The 15,357-nt window shown below is 41.2% G+C and overlaps 1 protein-coding gene across 1 annotated transcript; it reads left to right on the top strand.

Moving 5' to 3' along the window:
• Positions 1 to 5,127: 5,127 nt before the first annotated feature.
• LOC102806961 (paired box protein Pax-1-like) lies at positions 5,128 to 5,550 on the top strand. The gene has a single exon (XM_006820114.2). The coding sequence runs from the start codon at positions 5,128 to 5,130 to the stop codon at positions 5,548 to 5,550; it is 423 nt and encodes a 140-aa protein (XP_006820177.2).
• Positions 5,551 to 15,357: the final 9,807 nt, after the last annotated feature.

Genomic DNA, 15,357 nt, shown 5'->3' with positions numbered 1-15,357 from the left:
TGAGATATAAATAACATGGTAAATACAGCACTGCATGATCTAACTTTGTTAATGTTGGGCATTATTGAGATATAAATAACATGGTAAATACAGCACTGCATGATCTAACTTTGTTAATGTGGGGCATTATTGAGATATAAATAACATGGTAAATACAGCACTGCATGATCTAACTTGGTTAATGTGGGGCATTATTGAGATATAAATAACATGGTAAATACAGCACTGCATGATCTAACTTTGTTAATGTGGGGCATTATTGAGATATAAATAACATGGTAAATACAGCACTGCATGATCTAACTTTGTTAATGTGGGGCATTATTGAGATATAAATAACATGGTAAATACAGCACTGCATGATCTAACTTTGCTAATGTGGAGCATTATTGAGATATAAATAACATGGTAAATACAGCACTGCATGATCTAACTTTGTTAATGTGGGACATTATTGAGATATAAATAACATGGTAAATACAGCACTGCATAATCTAACTTTGTTAATGTGGGGCATTATTGAGATATAAATAACATGGTAAATACAGCACTGCATGATCTAACTTGGTTAATGTGGGGCATTATTGAGATATAAATAACATGGTAAATACAGCACTGCATGATCTAACTTTGTTAATGTGGGGCATTATTGAGATATAAATAACATGGTAAATACAGCACTGCATGATCTAACTTTGTTAATGTGGGGCATTATTGAGATATAAATAATATGGTAAATACAGCACTGCATGATCTAACTTTGTTAATGTGGGGTATCATTGAGATATAAATAACATGGTAAATACAGCACTGCATGATCTAACTTTGTTAATGTGGGGCATTATTGATATATAAATAACATGGTAAATACAGCACTGCATGATCTAACTTTGTTAATGTGGGGCATTATTGAGATATAAATAACATGGTAAATACAGCACTGCATGATATAACTTTGTTAATGTGGGGCATTATTGAGATATAAATAACATGGTAAATACAGCACTGCATGATCTAACTTTGTTAATGTGGGGCATTATTGAGATATAAATAACATGGTAAATACAGCACTGCATGATCTAACTTTGTTAATGTGGGGCATTATTGAGATATAAATAACATGGTAAATACAGCACTGCATGATCTAACTTTGTTAATGTGGGGCATTATTGAGATATAAATAACATGGTAAATACAGCACTGCATGATCTACATTTTGTAACTTTGCTAATGTGGGGCATTATTGAGATATAAATAACATGGTAAATACAGCACTGCATGATCTAACTTTGTTAATGTGGGGCATTATTGAGATATAAATAACATGGTAAATACAGCACTGCATGATCTAACTTTGTTAATGTGGGGCATTATTGAGATATAAATAACATGGTAAATACAGCACTGCATGATCTAACTTTGTTAATGTGGGGCATTATTGAGATATAAATAACATGGTAAATACAGCACTGCATGATCTAACTTTGTTAATGTGGGGCATTATTTAGATATAAATAACATGGTAAATACAGCACTGCATGATCTAACTTTGTTAATGTGGGGCATTATTGAGATATAAATAACATGGTAAATACAGCACTGCATGATCTACATTTTGTAACTTTGCTAATGTGGGGCATTATTGAGATATAAATAACATGGTAAATACAGCACTGCATGATCTAACTTTGTTAATGTGGGGCATTATTGAGATATAAATAACATGGTAAATACAGCACTGCATGATCTAACTTTGTTAATGTGGGGCATTATTGAGATATAAATAACATGGTAAATACAGCACTGCATGATCTAACTTTGTTAATGTGGGGCATTATTGAGATATAAATAACATGGTAAATACAGCACTGCATGATCTAACTTTGTTAATGTGGGGCATTATTTAGATATAAATAACATGGTAAATACAGCACTGCATGATCTACATTTTGTAACTTTGCTAATGTGGGGCATTATTGAGATATAAATAACATGGTAAATACAGCACTGCATGATCTAACTTTGTTAATGTGGGGCATTATTGAGATATAAATAACATGGTAAATACAGCATTGCATGATCTAACTTTGTTAATGTGGGGCATTATTGAGATATAAATAACATGGTAAATACAGCACTGCATGATCTACATTTTGTAACTTTGCTAATGTGGGGCATTATTGAGATATAAATAACATGGTAAATACAGCACTGCATGATCTAACTTTGTTAATGTGGGGCATTATTGAGATATAAATAACATGGTAAATACAGCACTGCATGATATAACTTTGTTAATGTGGGGCATTATTGAGATATAAATAACATGGTAAATACAGCACTGCATGATCTAACTTTGTTAATGTGGGGCATTATTGAGATATAAATAACATGGTAAATACAGCACTGCATGATCTAACTTTGTTAATGTGGGGCATTATTGAGATATAAATAACATGGTAAATACAGCACTGCATGATCTAACTTTGTTAATGTGGGGCATTATTGAGATATAAATAACATGGTAAATACAGCACTGCATGATCTAACTTTGTTAATGTGGGGCATTATTGAGATATAAATAACATGGTAAATACAGCACTGCATGATCTAACTTTGTTAATGTGGGGCATTATTGAGATATAAATAACATGGTAAATACAGCACTGCATGATCTACATTTTGTAACTTTGCTAATGTGGGGCATTATTGAGATATAAATAACATGGTAAATACAGCACTGCATGATCTAACTTTGTTAATGTGGGGCATTATTGAGATATAAATAACATGGTAAATACAGCACTGCATGATCTAACTTTGTTAATGTGGGGCATTATTGAGATATAAATAACATGGTAAATACAGCACTGCATGATCTAACTTTGTTAATGTGGGGCATTATTGAGATATAAATAACATGGTAAATACAGCACTGCATGATCTAACTTTGTTAATGTGGGGCATTATTGAGATATAAATAACATGGTAAATACAGCACTGCATGATCTAACTTTGCTAATGTGGGGCATTATTGAGATATAAATAACATGGTAAATACAGCACTGCATGATCTAACTTTGTTAATGTGGGGCATTATTGAGATATAAATAACATGGTAAATACAGCACTGCATGATCTAACTTTGTTAATGTGGGGCATTATTGAGATATAAATAACATGGTAAATACAGCACTGCATGATCTAACTTGGTTAATGTGGGGCATTATTGAGATATAAATAACATGGTAAATACAGCACTGCATGATCTAACTTTGTTAATGTGGGGCATTATTGAGATATAAATAACATGGTAAATACAGCACTGCATGATCTAACTTTGCTAATGTGGGGCATTATTGAGATATAAATAACATGGTAAATACAGCACTGCATGATCTAACTTTGTTAATGTGGGGCATTATTGAGATATAAATAACATGGTAAATACAGCACTGCATGATCTAACTTTGTTAATGTGGGGCATTATTGAGATATAAATAACATGGTAAATACAACACTGCATGATCTAACTTTGTTAATGTGGGGCATTATTGAGATATAAATAACATGGTAAATACAGCACTGCATGATCTAACTTTGCTAATGTGGGGCATTATTGAGATATAAATTCTTGTGACCTTTGTATATTTATGGAAAATTATACAAAATAGCAAATTTATAAGTTAGGGTACAAAACTCCCTTGTGTAGGTTTAAACTCAACCAGCCCTATATTTAATATGTAAATATGTGAACAGTTAAAGAAAGCTCAAAACATGTGTCTAGATTTATATCAACAGAATCTGTTAACGTGATTGGCTAATATTTTCAGTGTGGCTGACATATTGCAAGTCAAATAGGAGTAATGGAGTTCACTCTGAATACTTAAACCACTATTGTGACGTCACACTATCGTATTCGCTAATTATCTGAGAATAACCACAACAAAACAGTTGCATGACATACTTATGAACCAATGTTCAACCAGATTATATGTAAATTTAGACTGCATCCGGTACTGAAATGGATCTGGGATTTATATAGTTCGTTTTATGGTGGAATTGTCTATTTCGGAAAAGAGGTATGATTTTAAAAATAAACACCAATAAGCAGAAATAAATCTTAAATATATTAAATTCTGTAGCTTAATATGTTTTTCAGTGTTAACAATTCTTGTAAAATTTAAAGTAATATCGTGGTTTAATAGATAACCACCTTCCCCTCGATGTTTCTGACTTTCTTACAATCGCATCGGGCTGCGCCCCTCGGCGATTCAAAGGGCAATGATTCTAAAGGCCCTTGCTAAGCCAGAAACTCATCGGTGTTGGTGTATATTATTTATTACAGTAGGCTCAATGTTTTATATTGTCGAAATTCAGTTAGTACCCCAATATTAACCTGACATGTAGGCGTGGTAGTGCCCTATCCGACCGAACGGCAGAGGGCGCAACTCACGCGACTAGTCATGATACCCACATATGAATTGATGAATAACTGCGCCCCGTAATGCCCATTGTGCATCGCGAATGTCTTTACAGCGGGGTGCCAGATCATGAAAACCGTTATTTTCCTACCAATCTACCTTGGAACATTGCAATATCACTAACATAATTGTCAGCCATGTTTTTATGACGAGTTGACGTCCGAGGCACAACATTTTTCACAAAGTGTGTTTTTTTTTGTAGAAACGACAATTTAACAATGTACAAGAAAATCACATACAATGTACACTTTATTTAAATTGTTTGTTTTATCATTTTTGACTAATATGTTGAGAAGAAAAATCTAAAATAGAGCTATATATGCTGTCTGAATATTATGGGATGTTGTTTTTACAGCAATTCCAGGCACTGATTTGACGCTGAAGTAGTGCTAGATGTTGATAACTTACTACAATAGGTTACACATTTTGTTTTCACATTTACCTAAGTCGAACTAGAAATATAACATCAGCTGCAAATCAGAGGAATGATTGACAGATATTGCCCACAATGTTTTCTATTTTTGCTACAAAGTCAGGTACCCCTAGACTTTGAGGCGCGTCTGTCCTCAGTCACTTTTGGTCAGTCATCGTGTTGATTGCGTGTCTGCAAACCGGCATTCGCCCAAGTTGTTTAAACAACACGATGGAGGACACGATGGAGAAGCAAGGAGTCAAAAAACCAGTTGAAGTGAAAAGAAGAGTTGTAGATTTGTATTTTCGTGGACTGTCATTTGCTGAGATTGGAGATCAAAGTGGTGTTTCAAAGCAGACAGCCTATAATATCGTCAAACGGTTTGTTGCCATCGAGAGTATCCTGCCAGGAAAGCGTAAGAGCGACCAATCTGCGACTAAAAAACTAACTGACAACGTTATAGACTATGTCGAATATTATAAAACGTTGAGACCGGGCATTTACAGACGGGAAATTCGACAAAAACTACTTGAAGACTGTGTGTGTACGGCGGCAACCCTCCCCGGACGTTCATCGATCAATTACGCGGTTCAGAGATTGCTTAAACATTACCAGAAAGAATTTATCAAGTGTGCCAGCGGAATCGTGCACTGATGAGAATATCGAAAAACAGTTGGACTTTCTAGAAGAGGTGTCGAATTATGAACCGCATCGTCTGCATTGGTTTGATGAGACATCTGTAATAAAAACGACTGAAAATCGCAGGTACGGACATGCCACGTTTGGGTCCCGTGCTATCGAAGTTTAACGTTACGCATCGAATGCAACTTTCACAGCCAACCTATTAGTCGGAGTGTCTGGTATCGACCACGTTGATGTAATAGAAGGACCATCAAATGGATACGAACTTTTACATTTTTTTTATGAAGCCGTTGCCGAAGTTAACGAAATGGGGAATCCATGTTTAGCTCCGAATGACGTTGTTATTATGGACAACTGCCCGTTTCACCACGCCCGTCATGTCGAGCAAAACCTGCGAGATTTATTGAACCACCAAGGCGTTAGATTATTATTTCAACCACTCTATAACCATCAGTTTAATGTATACGAACTATGTTTCAGACATTTAAAGTCAGAGCTGAGAGGTAACCCGAATAATAGATTTGTTCACGATTACACAGAATTAGCTATAGTTCACGACTTTACAAAACTCAGTCTCACTTTATGTAGACAGTTCACTACAGAGGCCGGTCACGTGTGAAGCTACACCTTTTTATCAAGTATAAGTTAATCACAGTCTCACTTTATGTAGACAGTTCACTACAGAGGCCGGTCACGTGTGAAGCTACACCTTTTTATCAAGTATAAGTTAGTCACAGTCTCACTTTATGTAGACAGTTCACTACAGAGGCCGGTCACGTGTGAAGCTACACCTTTTTATATCAAGTATAAGTTAATCACAGTCTCACTTTATGTAGACAGTTCACTACAGAGGCCGGTCACGTGTGAAGCTACACCTTTTTATCAAGTATAAGTCAATCACAGTCTCACTTTATGTAGACAGTTCACTACAGAGACCGGTCACGTGTGAAGCTACACCTTTTTTTATCAAGTATAAGTTAATCACAGTCTCACTTCATGTAGACAGTTCACTACAGTGGCCGGTCACGTGTGAAGCTACACCTTTTTTTATCAAGTATAAGTTAATCACACATTTATACTGCCATGTGTTTTAATGTGTTGTATTTTCTTTTCATTCAACCATGGAGCTAAATGATACAGCAGAGGTGGATTATCTCTGAAATTGTAATGCACTGTTTTTTTTCATGAAAAAAGGCACCATATAATCTTGTTGAATAAAACGCTATATGGGTTATTTCAATTACAAGCTAATGTGTATTTGTTTTAGTTCATAACATCATCTATACCCTGCTTATACAATCACATAAAGTGCAATGTTGTACCAGATTTTAATTGTACAAATTTGACAAATTGTGATTACTTGGGCAGTGTTGTTTAAATATCCTGCATGATCATCATGATGTAAAAGATTCATGCAAAATTATCAAATGTTTTAGCATCAGGTAGTTTTCAAAGTGGACGTAAAATGATCAAATATTTCGAACATAAATATCGTGGTTGTTTTTGGATAAAATATTAAATTTTACAACATTGTGTGGAATAAAACAAATTGATATAAGAAATACGAACAAAAGTCAAATCTCAAAATAGTTTCACAAACAAACTAACAGACAATTCAATCACGATTCGTTGCAATATTTGAAAGATCAAGGAGAGTAACAGTGTCTCTATTTTCATTCGGACCTGCTCTGGTGTCTGGCATAATATGGTCGTCCCTGGGCGGTGGATGTAATCTCGCTTGTTGAACACCTGTTGTAGCATGGTTGCATTCTCATTTATTGGTGATGAGTGATAAACATCTAACGGTGTTGCCGGTGGTTGTAAGGTCTCGGTCACACTGTATGCTGTAGCGACCGCGGTTGTGCCACGACAAATTGGTACGCCGGTTTCAGTGCCACTACAGACCGGAGTGTTGGCATGGTACACAGTCGGCGGTGTATTGGCCTCACTTGCATTCATTGGGAGGGGACAATAAATACAGTCTAACGGTAACGGTGTTACCGGTGTATGTGTGTCGCTATATGAATTAGTCCCGGTCGCGTTATGGGTAGTTGTAGGACGATAAATGCTCGGCTGTGGATTTGTTTCAGTACGGGTTGTTGTGGAATGATACTCACTTGGTTGTAGATTAGCTTCAAATGCGTTATATATCGAAGTTGGACGATTCATATCGGGATTCACATCCATCGGTGTGTATGCTGTTGATAAGTCGCCGTAGCTCGTCCTGGGGGAGAAAACGGTGCACAATTGTAGCCCGGGAACATACCATACTGGTATGGGTTCGGGTAAATGGGTGGAGGTAACCACTGAGTATAAGGAGTTGACATTGCAGGCGATGGAAATGTCCTACCATAAACGTCGGTTGGATATCCAGGATGGATTTCTGGCCGAATTGGGGTGTTAGCAGCATGTAGCGTAGTTCTAGTTTTGATTTGATTGTCTTTATCATACTGTGATTTGACGGGAGACCATTCTTCATGATGTTTTTCATCAACCGACTTGTCATCATACCCTGATTTCAGTTTTCCCATTTTCAATAAATGGGGAAATTCGACGTCGTCGTCCATGGTGACAGGAGGTAGTCGTCCATGGTGACAGGAGGTAGTCGTCCATGGTGACAGGAGGTAGTCGTCGATGGTGACAGGAGATAGTCGTCCATGGTGACAGGAGGTAGTCGTCCATGGTGACAGGAGGTAGTCGTCCATGGTGACAGGAGGTAGTCGTCCATGGTGACAGGAGGTAGTCGTCCATGGTGACAGGAGGTAGTCGTCCATGGTGACAGGAGGTAGTCGTCCATGGTGACAGGAGATAGTCGTCCATGGTGACAGGAGGTAGTCGTCCGTAGTGACAGGAGGTAGTCGTCCATTCAGTGCTACTTTCAATAAAGCAAGTTACAATACAATTCTAAATTTATTACCTTGCACGTACCCATTCAAAATATTCTAGCATGTGGGTAGTTCCCCTAATTAATATATTAATAGTCAAATAGTGAATATATAATAAAAAAAACATCTCCCAATGTGCACATTTCACTTCCTTGGTTCAAAAGTCATTTAAAGTCGACTGAATAATTAGACCAGACACTTTTATTTTGCAAGGCCTTATCTAAAGATATTTCATGATTGTCATTTATATTAAAACTACCGGTAATCAGACTTTTAGGAGTTTCATCATTATTCTGATCTACTAAACAAATCTACTTTATTAACAAACTAGTTTAGTTACCCTTCTAAAACGTCTCTTTTGCAGTACAACAAAGTACTTGACAAACTTTGCTGAACTCCATTGTGAATATAGATTGACATAAGCAGCATGCTTTTAGCCAGCCACCTATCAACTTGAAATTTTAGACAGCCACATGTTTACCTGTCATTTCAGCCAGCCACCTGTCTGTCCGTCATTTTAGCCAGCCACCTGTCTGCCTGTCATTTTAGCCAGCCACCTGTCTGCCTGTCATTTTAGCCAGCCACCTGTCTGCCTGTTATTTTAGCCAGCCACCTGTCTGTCCGTCATTTTAGCCAGCCACCTGTCTGCCTGTCATTTTAGCCAGCCACCTGTCTGCATGTGATTTTAGCCAGCCACCTGTCTGTCTGTCATTTTAGAAAGCCACATGTATGTCTGTCATTTAGCCAGCCACCTGTCTGCCTGTCATTTTAGCCAGCCACCTATTAACTTGAAATATTAGCCAGCCACCTGTCTGTCTGTCATTTTAGCCAGCCACCTGTCTGCCTGTCATTTTAGACAGCGACCTATCTGCCCATCGTTTTATAGCCAACCAACTGTCTGTCCGTCATTTTACCCAGCCACCTGTCTGCCTGTCATTTTATAGCCAACCAACTGTCTGCCTGTCATTTTAGTCAGCCACCTGTCTGCCTGTCATTTTAGCCAGCCACCTGTCTGCCTGTCATTTTAGCCAGCCACCTGTCTGCCTGTCATTTTAGCCAGTCACATGTCTGTCTGTCATTTTAGCCAGCCACCTGTCTGCCTGTCATTTTAGTCAGCCGCATGTCTGCCTGTCATTTTAGCCAGCCACCTGCCTGCCTGTCACTTTAGCCAGCCACCTGTCTGTCTGTCACTTTAGCCAGCCACCTGTCTGTCTGTCATTTTAGAAAGCCACCTGTATGTCAGTCATTTAGCCAGCCACCTGTCTGCCTGTCATTTTACCCAGCCACCTATTAACTTGAAATATTAGCCAGCCTCCTGGATGTCTGGCATTTTAGCCAGCAACCAGTCTGTCTGTCTGTCACTTTAGCCAGCCACCTGTCTGTCTGTCATTTTAGCCAGCCACCTGTCTGTCTGTTATTTTAGTCAGCCACCTATCAACTTGAAATTTTAGACAGCCACCTGTCTACCTGTCATTTTAGACAGCCACCTGTCTGCCTGTCATTTTAGCCAGCCACCTATCAACTTGAAAATTTAGCCAGCCACATGTCTGTCTGTCATTTTAGCCAGCCACCTATCAACTTCAAATTTTAGACATCCACCTGTCTACATGTCAGTTTAGCCAGCCACCTATCAACTTGAAAATTTAGCCAGCCACATGTCTGTCTGTCATTTTAGCCAGCCACATGTCTGTCTGTCATTTTAGCCAGCCACCTGTCTGTCTGTCATTTTAGCCAGCCACCTATCAACTTCAAATTTTAGACAGCCACCTGTCTGTCTACCTGTCAGTTTAGCCAGCCCCTTATCAACTTGAAATTTTAGACAGCCACCTATCTACCTGTCATTTTAGCCAGCCACCTGTCTGCCCATCATTTTATAGCCAACCAACTGTCTGTCCGTCATTTTACCCAGCCACCTGTCTGCCTGTCATTTTAGACAGAAACCTGCCTGCCTGTCAGTATATAGCCAGCCAACTATCTGGCCATCATTTTAGCCAGCCACCTGTCTGCCTGTCATTTTAGCCAGCCACCTGTCTGCCTGTCATTTTAGCCAGCCACCTGTCTGCCTGTCATTTTAGCCAGTCACATGTCTGTCTGTCATTTTAGCCAGCCACCTGTCTGCCTGTCATTTTAGTCAGCCACATGTCTGCCTGTCATTTTAGCCAGCCACCTGCCTGCCTTTCACTTTAGCCAGCCACCTGTCTGTCTGTCATTTTAGCCAGTCACATGTCTGTCTGTCATTTTAGCCAGCCACCTGTCTGCCTGTCATTTTAGTAGGCCACATGTCTGCCTGTCATCTTAGCCAGCCACCTGCCTGCCTGTCACTTTAGCCATCCACCTGACTGTCTGTCATTTTAGCCAGACACCTATCAACTTGAAATTTTAGACAGCCACCAGTCTACCTGTCATTTTAGCCAGCCACCTGTCTGTCCGTCATTTTAGCCAGCCACCTGTCTGCCTGTCATTTTAGCCAGCCACCTGTCTGCATGTGATTTTAGTCAGCCACCTGTCTGTCTGTCATTTTAGAAAGCCACCTGTATGTCTGTCATTTAGCCAGCCACATGTCTGCCTGTCATTTTAGCCAGCCACCTATTAACTTGAAATATTAGCCAGCCACCTGTCTGTCTGTCATTTTAGCCAGCCACCTGTCTGCCTGTCATTTTAGACAGCGACCTATCTGCCCATCGTTTTATAGCCAACCAACTGTCTGTCCGTCATTTTACCCAGCCACCTGTCTGCCTGTCATTTTATAGCCAACCAACTGTCTGCCTGTCATTTTAGTCAGCCACCTGTCTGCCTGTCATTTTAGCCAGCCACCTGTCTGCCTGTCATTTTAGCCAGCCACCTGTCTGCCTGTCATTTAGCCAGTCACATGTCTGTCTGTCATTTTAGCCAGCCACCTGTCTGCCTGTCATTTTAGTCAGCCGCATGTCTGCCTGTCATTTTAGCCAGCCACCTGCCTGCCTGTCACTTTAGCCAGCCACCTGTCTGTCTGTCACTTTAGCCAGCCACCTGTCTGTCTGTCATTTTAGAATGCCACCTGTATGTCAGTCATTTAGCCAGCCACCTGTCTGCCTGTCATTTTACCCAGCCACCTATTAACTTGAAATATTAGCCAGCCTCCTGGATGTCTGGCATTTTAGCCAGCAACCAGTCTGTCTGTCTGTCACTTTAGCCAGCCACCTGTCTGTCTGTCATTTTAGCCAGCCACCTGTCTGTCTGTTATATTAGTCAGCCACCTATCAACTTGAAATTTTAGACAGCCACCTGTCTACCTGTCATTTTAGACAGCCACCTGTCTGTCTGTCATTTTAGCCAGCCACCTGTATGTCTGTCATTTTAGTCAGCCACCTGTCTGCCTGTCATTTTAGCCAGCCACCTATCAACTTGAAAATTTAGCCAGCCACATGTCTGTCTGTCATTTTAGCCAGCCACCTATCAACTTCAAATTTTAGACATCCCAATGTCTACCTGTCAGTTTAGCCAGCCACCTATCAACTTGAAAATTTAGCCAGCCACATGTCTGTCTGTCATTTTAGCCAGCCACATGTCTGTCTGTCATTTTAGCCAGCCACCTGTCTGTCTGTCATTTTAGCCAGCCACCTATCAACTTCAAATTTTAGACAGCCACCTGTCTGTCTACCTGTCAGTTTAGCCAGCCACCTATCAACTTGAAATTTTAGACAGCCACCTATCTACCTGTCATTTTAGCCAGCCACCTGTCTGCCCATCATTTTATAGCCAACCAACTGTCTGTCCGTCATTTTAGCCAGCCACCTGTCTGCCTGTCATTTTAGACAGAAACCTGCCTGCCTGTCATTTTAGCCAGCCACCTGTCTGCCTGTCATTTTAGCCAGCCACCTGTCTGCCTGTCATTTTAGCCAGCCACCTGTCTGCCTGTCATTTTAGCCAGTCACATGTCTGTCTGTCATTTTAGCCAGCCACCTGTCTGCCTGTCATTTTAGTAGGCCACATGTCTGCCTGTCATCTTAGCCAGCCACCTGCCTGCCTGTCACTTTAGCCATCCACCTGACTGTCTGTCATTTTAGCCAGACACCTATCAACTTGAAATTTTCGACAGCCACCAGTCTACCTGTCATTTTAGCCAGCCACCTGTCTGTCCGTCATTTTAGCCAGCCACCTGTCTGCCTGTCATTTTAGCCAGCCACCTGTCTGCATGTGATTTTAGTCAGCCACCTGTCTGTCTGTCATTTTAGAAAGCCACCTGTATGTCTGTCATTTAGCCAGCCACATGTCTGCCTGTCATTTTAGCCAGCCACCTATTAACTTGAAATATTAGCCAGCCACCTGTCTGTCTGTCATTTTAGCCAGCCACCTGTCTGCCTGTCATTTTAGACAGCGACCTATCTGCCCATCGTTTTATCGCCAACCAACTGTCTGTCCGTCATTTTACCCAGCCACCTGTCTGCCTGTCATTTTATAGCTAACCAACTGTCTGCCTTTCATTTTAGTCAGCCACCTGTCTGCCTGTCATTTTAGCCAGCCACCTGTCTGCCTGTCATTTTAGCCAGCCACCTGTCTGCCTGTCATTTAGCCAGTCACATGTCTGTCTGTCATTTTAGCCAGCCACCTGTCTGCCTGTCATTTTAGTCAGCCGCATGTCTGCCTGTCATTTTAGCCAGCCACCTGCCTGCCTGTCACTTTAGCCAGCCACCTGTCTGTCTGTCACTTTAGCCAGCCACCTGTCTGTCTGTCATTTTAGAATGCCACCTGTATGTCAGTCATTTAGCCAGCCACCTGTCTGCCTGTCATTTTACCCAGCCACCTATTAACTTGAAATATTAGCCAGCCTCCTGGATGTCTGGCATTTTAGCCAGCAACCAGTCTGTCTGTCTGTCACTTTAGCCAGCCACCTGTCTGTCTGTCATTTTAGCCAGCCACCTGTCTGTCTGTTATTTTAGTCAGCCACCTATCAACTTGAAATTTTAGACAGCCACCTGTCTACCTGTCATTTTAGACAGCCACCTGTCTGTCTGTCATTTTAGCCAGCCACCTGTATGTCTGTCATTTTAGTCAGCCACCTGTCTGCCTGTCATTTTAGCCAGCCACCTATCAACTTGAAAATTTAGCCAGCCACATGTCTGTCTGTCATTTTAGCCAGCCACCTATCAACTTCAAATTTTAGACATCCACCTGTCTACCTGTCAGTTTAGCCAGCCACCTATCAACTTGAAAATTTAGCCAGCCACATGTCTGTCTGTCATTTTAGCCAGCCACATGTCTGTCTGTCATTTTAGCCAGCCACCTGTCTGTCTGTCATTTTAGCCAGCCACCTATCAACTTCAAATTTTAGACAGCCACCTGTCTGTCTACCTGTCAGTTTAGCCAGCCACCTATCAACTTGAAATTTTAGACAGCCACCTATCTACCTGTCATTTTAGCCAGCCACCTGTCTGCCCATCATTTTATAGCCAACCAACTGTCTGTCCGTCATTTTAGCCAGCCACCTGTCTGCCTGTCATTTTAGACAGAAACCTGCCTGCCTGTCATTTTAGCCAGCCACCTGTCTGCCTGTCATTTTAGCCAGCCACCTGTCTGCCTGTCATTTTAGCCAGCCACCTGTCTGCCTGTCATTTTAGCCAGTCACATGTCTGTCTGTCATTTTAGCCAGCCACCTGTCTGCCTGTCATTTTAGTAGGCCACATGTCTGCCTGTCATCTTAGCCAGCCACCTGCCTGCCTGTCACTTTAGCCATCCACCTGACTGTCTGTCATTTTAGCCAGACACCTATCAACTTGAAAGTTTAGACAGCCACCAGTCTACCTGTCATTTTAGCCAGCCACCTGTCTGTCCGTCATTTTAGCCAGCCACCTGTCTGCCTGTCATTTTAGCCAGCCACCTGTCTGCATGTGATTTTAGTCAGCCACCTGTCTGTCTGTCATTTTAGAAAGCCACCTGTATGTCTGTCATTTAGCCAGCCACATGTCTGCCTGTCATTTTAGCCAGCCACCTATTAACTTGAAATATTAGCCAGCCACCTGTCTGTCTGTCATTTTACCCAGCCACCTGTCTGCCTGTCATTTTATAGCTAACCAACTGTCTGCCTGTCATTTTAGTCAGCCACCTGTCTGCCTGTCATTTTAGCCAGCCACCTGTCTGCCTGTCATTTTAGCCAGCCACCTGTCTGCCTGTCATTTAGCCAGTCACATGTCTGTCTGTCATTTTAGCCAGCCACCTGTCTGCCTGTCATTTTAGTCAGCCGCATGTCTGCCTGTCATTTTAGCCAGCCACCTGCCTGCCTGTCACTTTAGCCAGCCACCTGTCTGTCTGTCACTTTAGCCAGCCACCTGTCTGTCTGTCATTTTAGAATGCCACCTGTATGTCAGTCATTTAGCCAGCCACCTGTCTGCCTGTCATTTTACCCAGCCACCTATTAACTTGAAATATTAGCCAGCCTCCTGGATGTCTGGCATTTTAGCCAGCAACCAGTCTGTCTGTCTGTCACTTTAGCCAGCCACCTGTCTGTCTGTCATTTTAGCCAGCCACCTGTCTGTCTGTTATTTTAGTCAGCCACCTATCAACTTGAAATTTTAGACAGCCACCTGTCTACCTGTCATTTTAGACAGCCACCTGTCTGTCTGTCATTTTAGCCAGCCACCTGTATGTCTGTCATTTTAGTCAGCCACCTGTCTGCCTGTCATTTTAGCCAGCCACCTATCAACTTGAAAATTTAGCCAGCCACATGTCTGTCTGTCATTTTAGCCAGCCACCTATCAACTTCAAATTTTAGACATCCACCTGTCTACCTGTCAGTTTAGCCAGCCACCTATCAACTTGAAAATTTAGCCAGCCACATGTCTGTCTGTCATTTTAGCCAGCCACATGTCTGTCTGTCATTTTAGCCAGCCACCTGTCTGTCTGTCATTTTAGCCAGCCACCTATCAACTTCAAATTTTAGACAGCCACCTGTCTGTCT

Source organism: Saccoglossus kowalevskii, chromosome 20 (assembly GCF_978046115.1).
Source record: "Saccoglossus kowalevskii chromosome 20, keSacKowa6.1, whole genome shotgun sequence".
NCBI classification, from domain to species: Eukaryota; Metazoa; Hemichordata; class Enteropneusta; family Harrimaniidae; genus Saccoglossus; species Saccoglossus kowalevskii.
The sequence above is the reverse complement of the archived record's forward strand: the minus strand, read 5'-3'. Positions and strand labels throughout refer to the sequence as shown.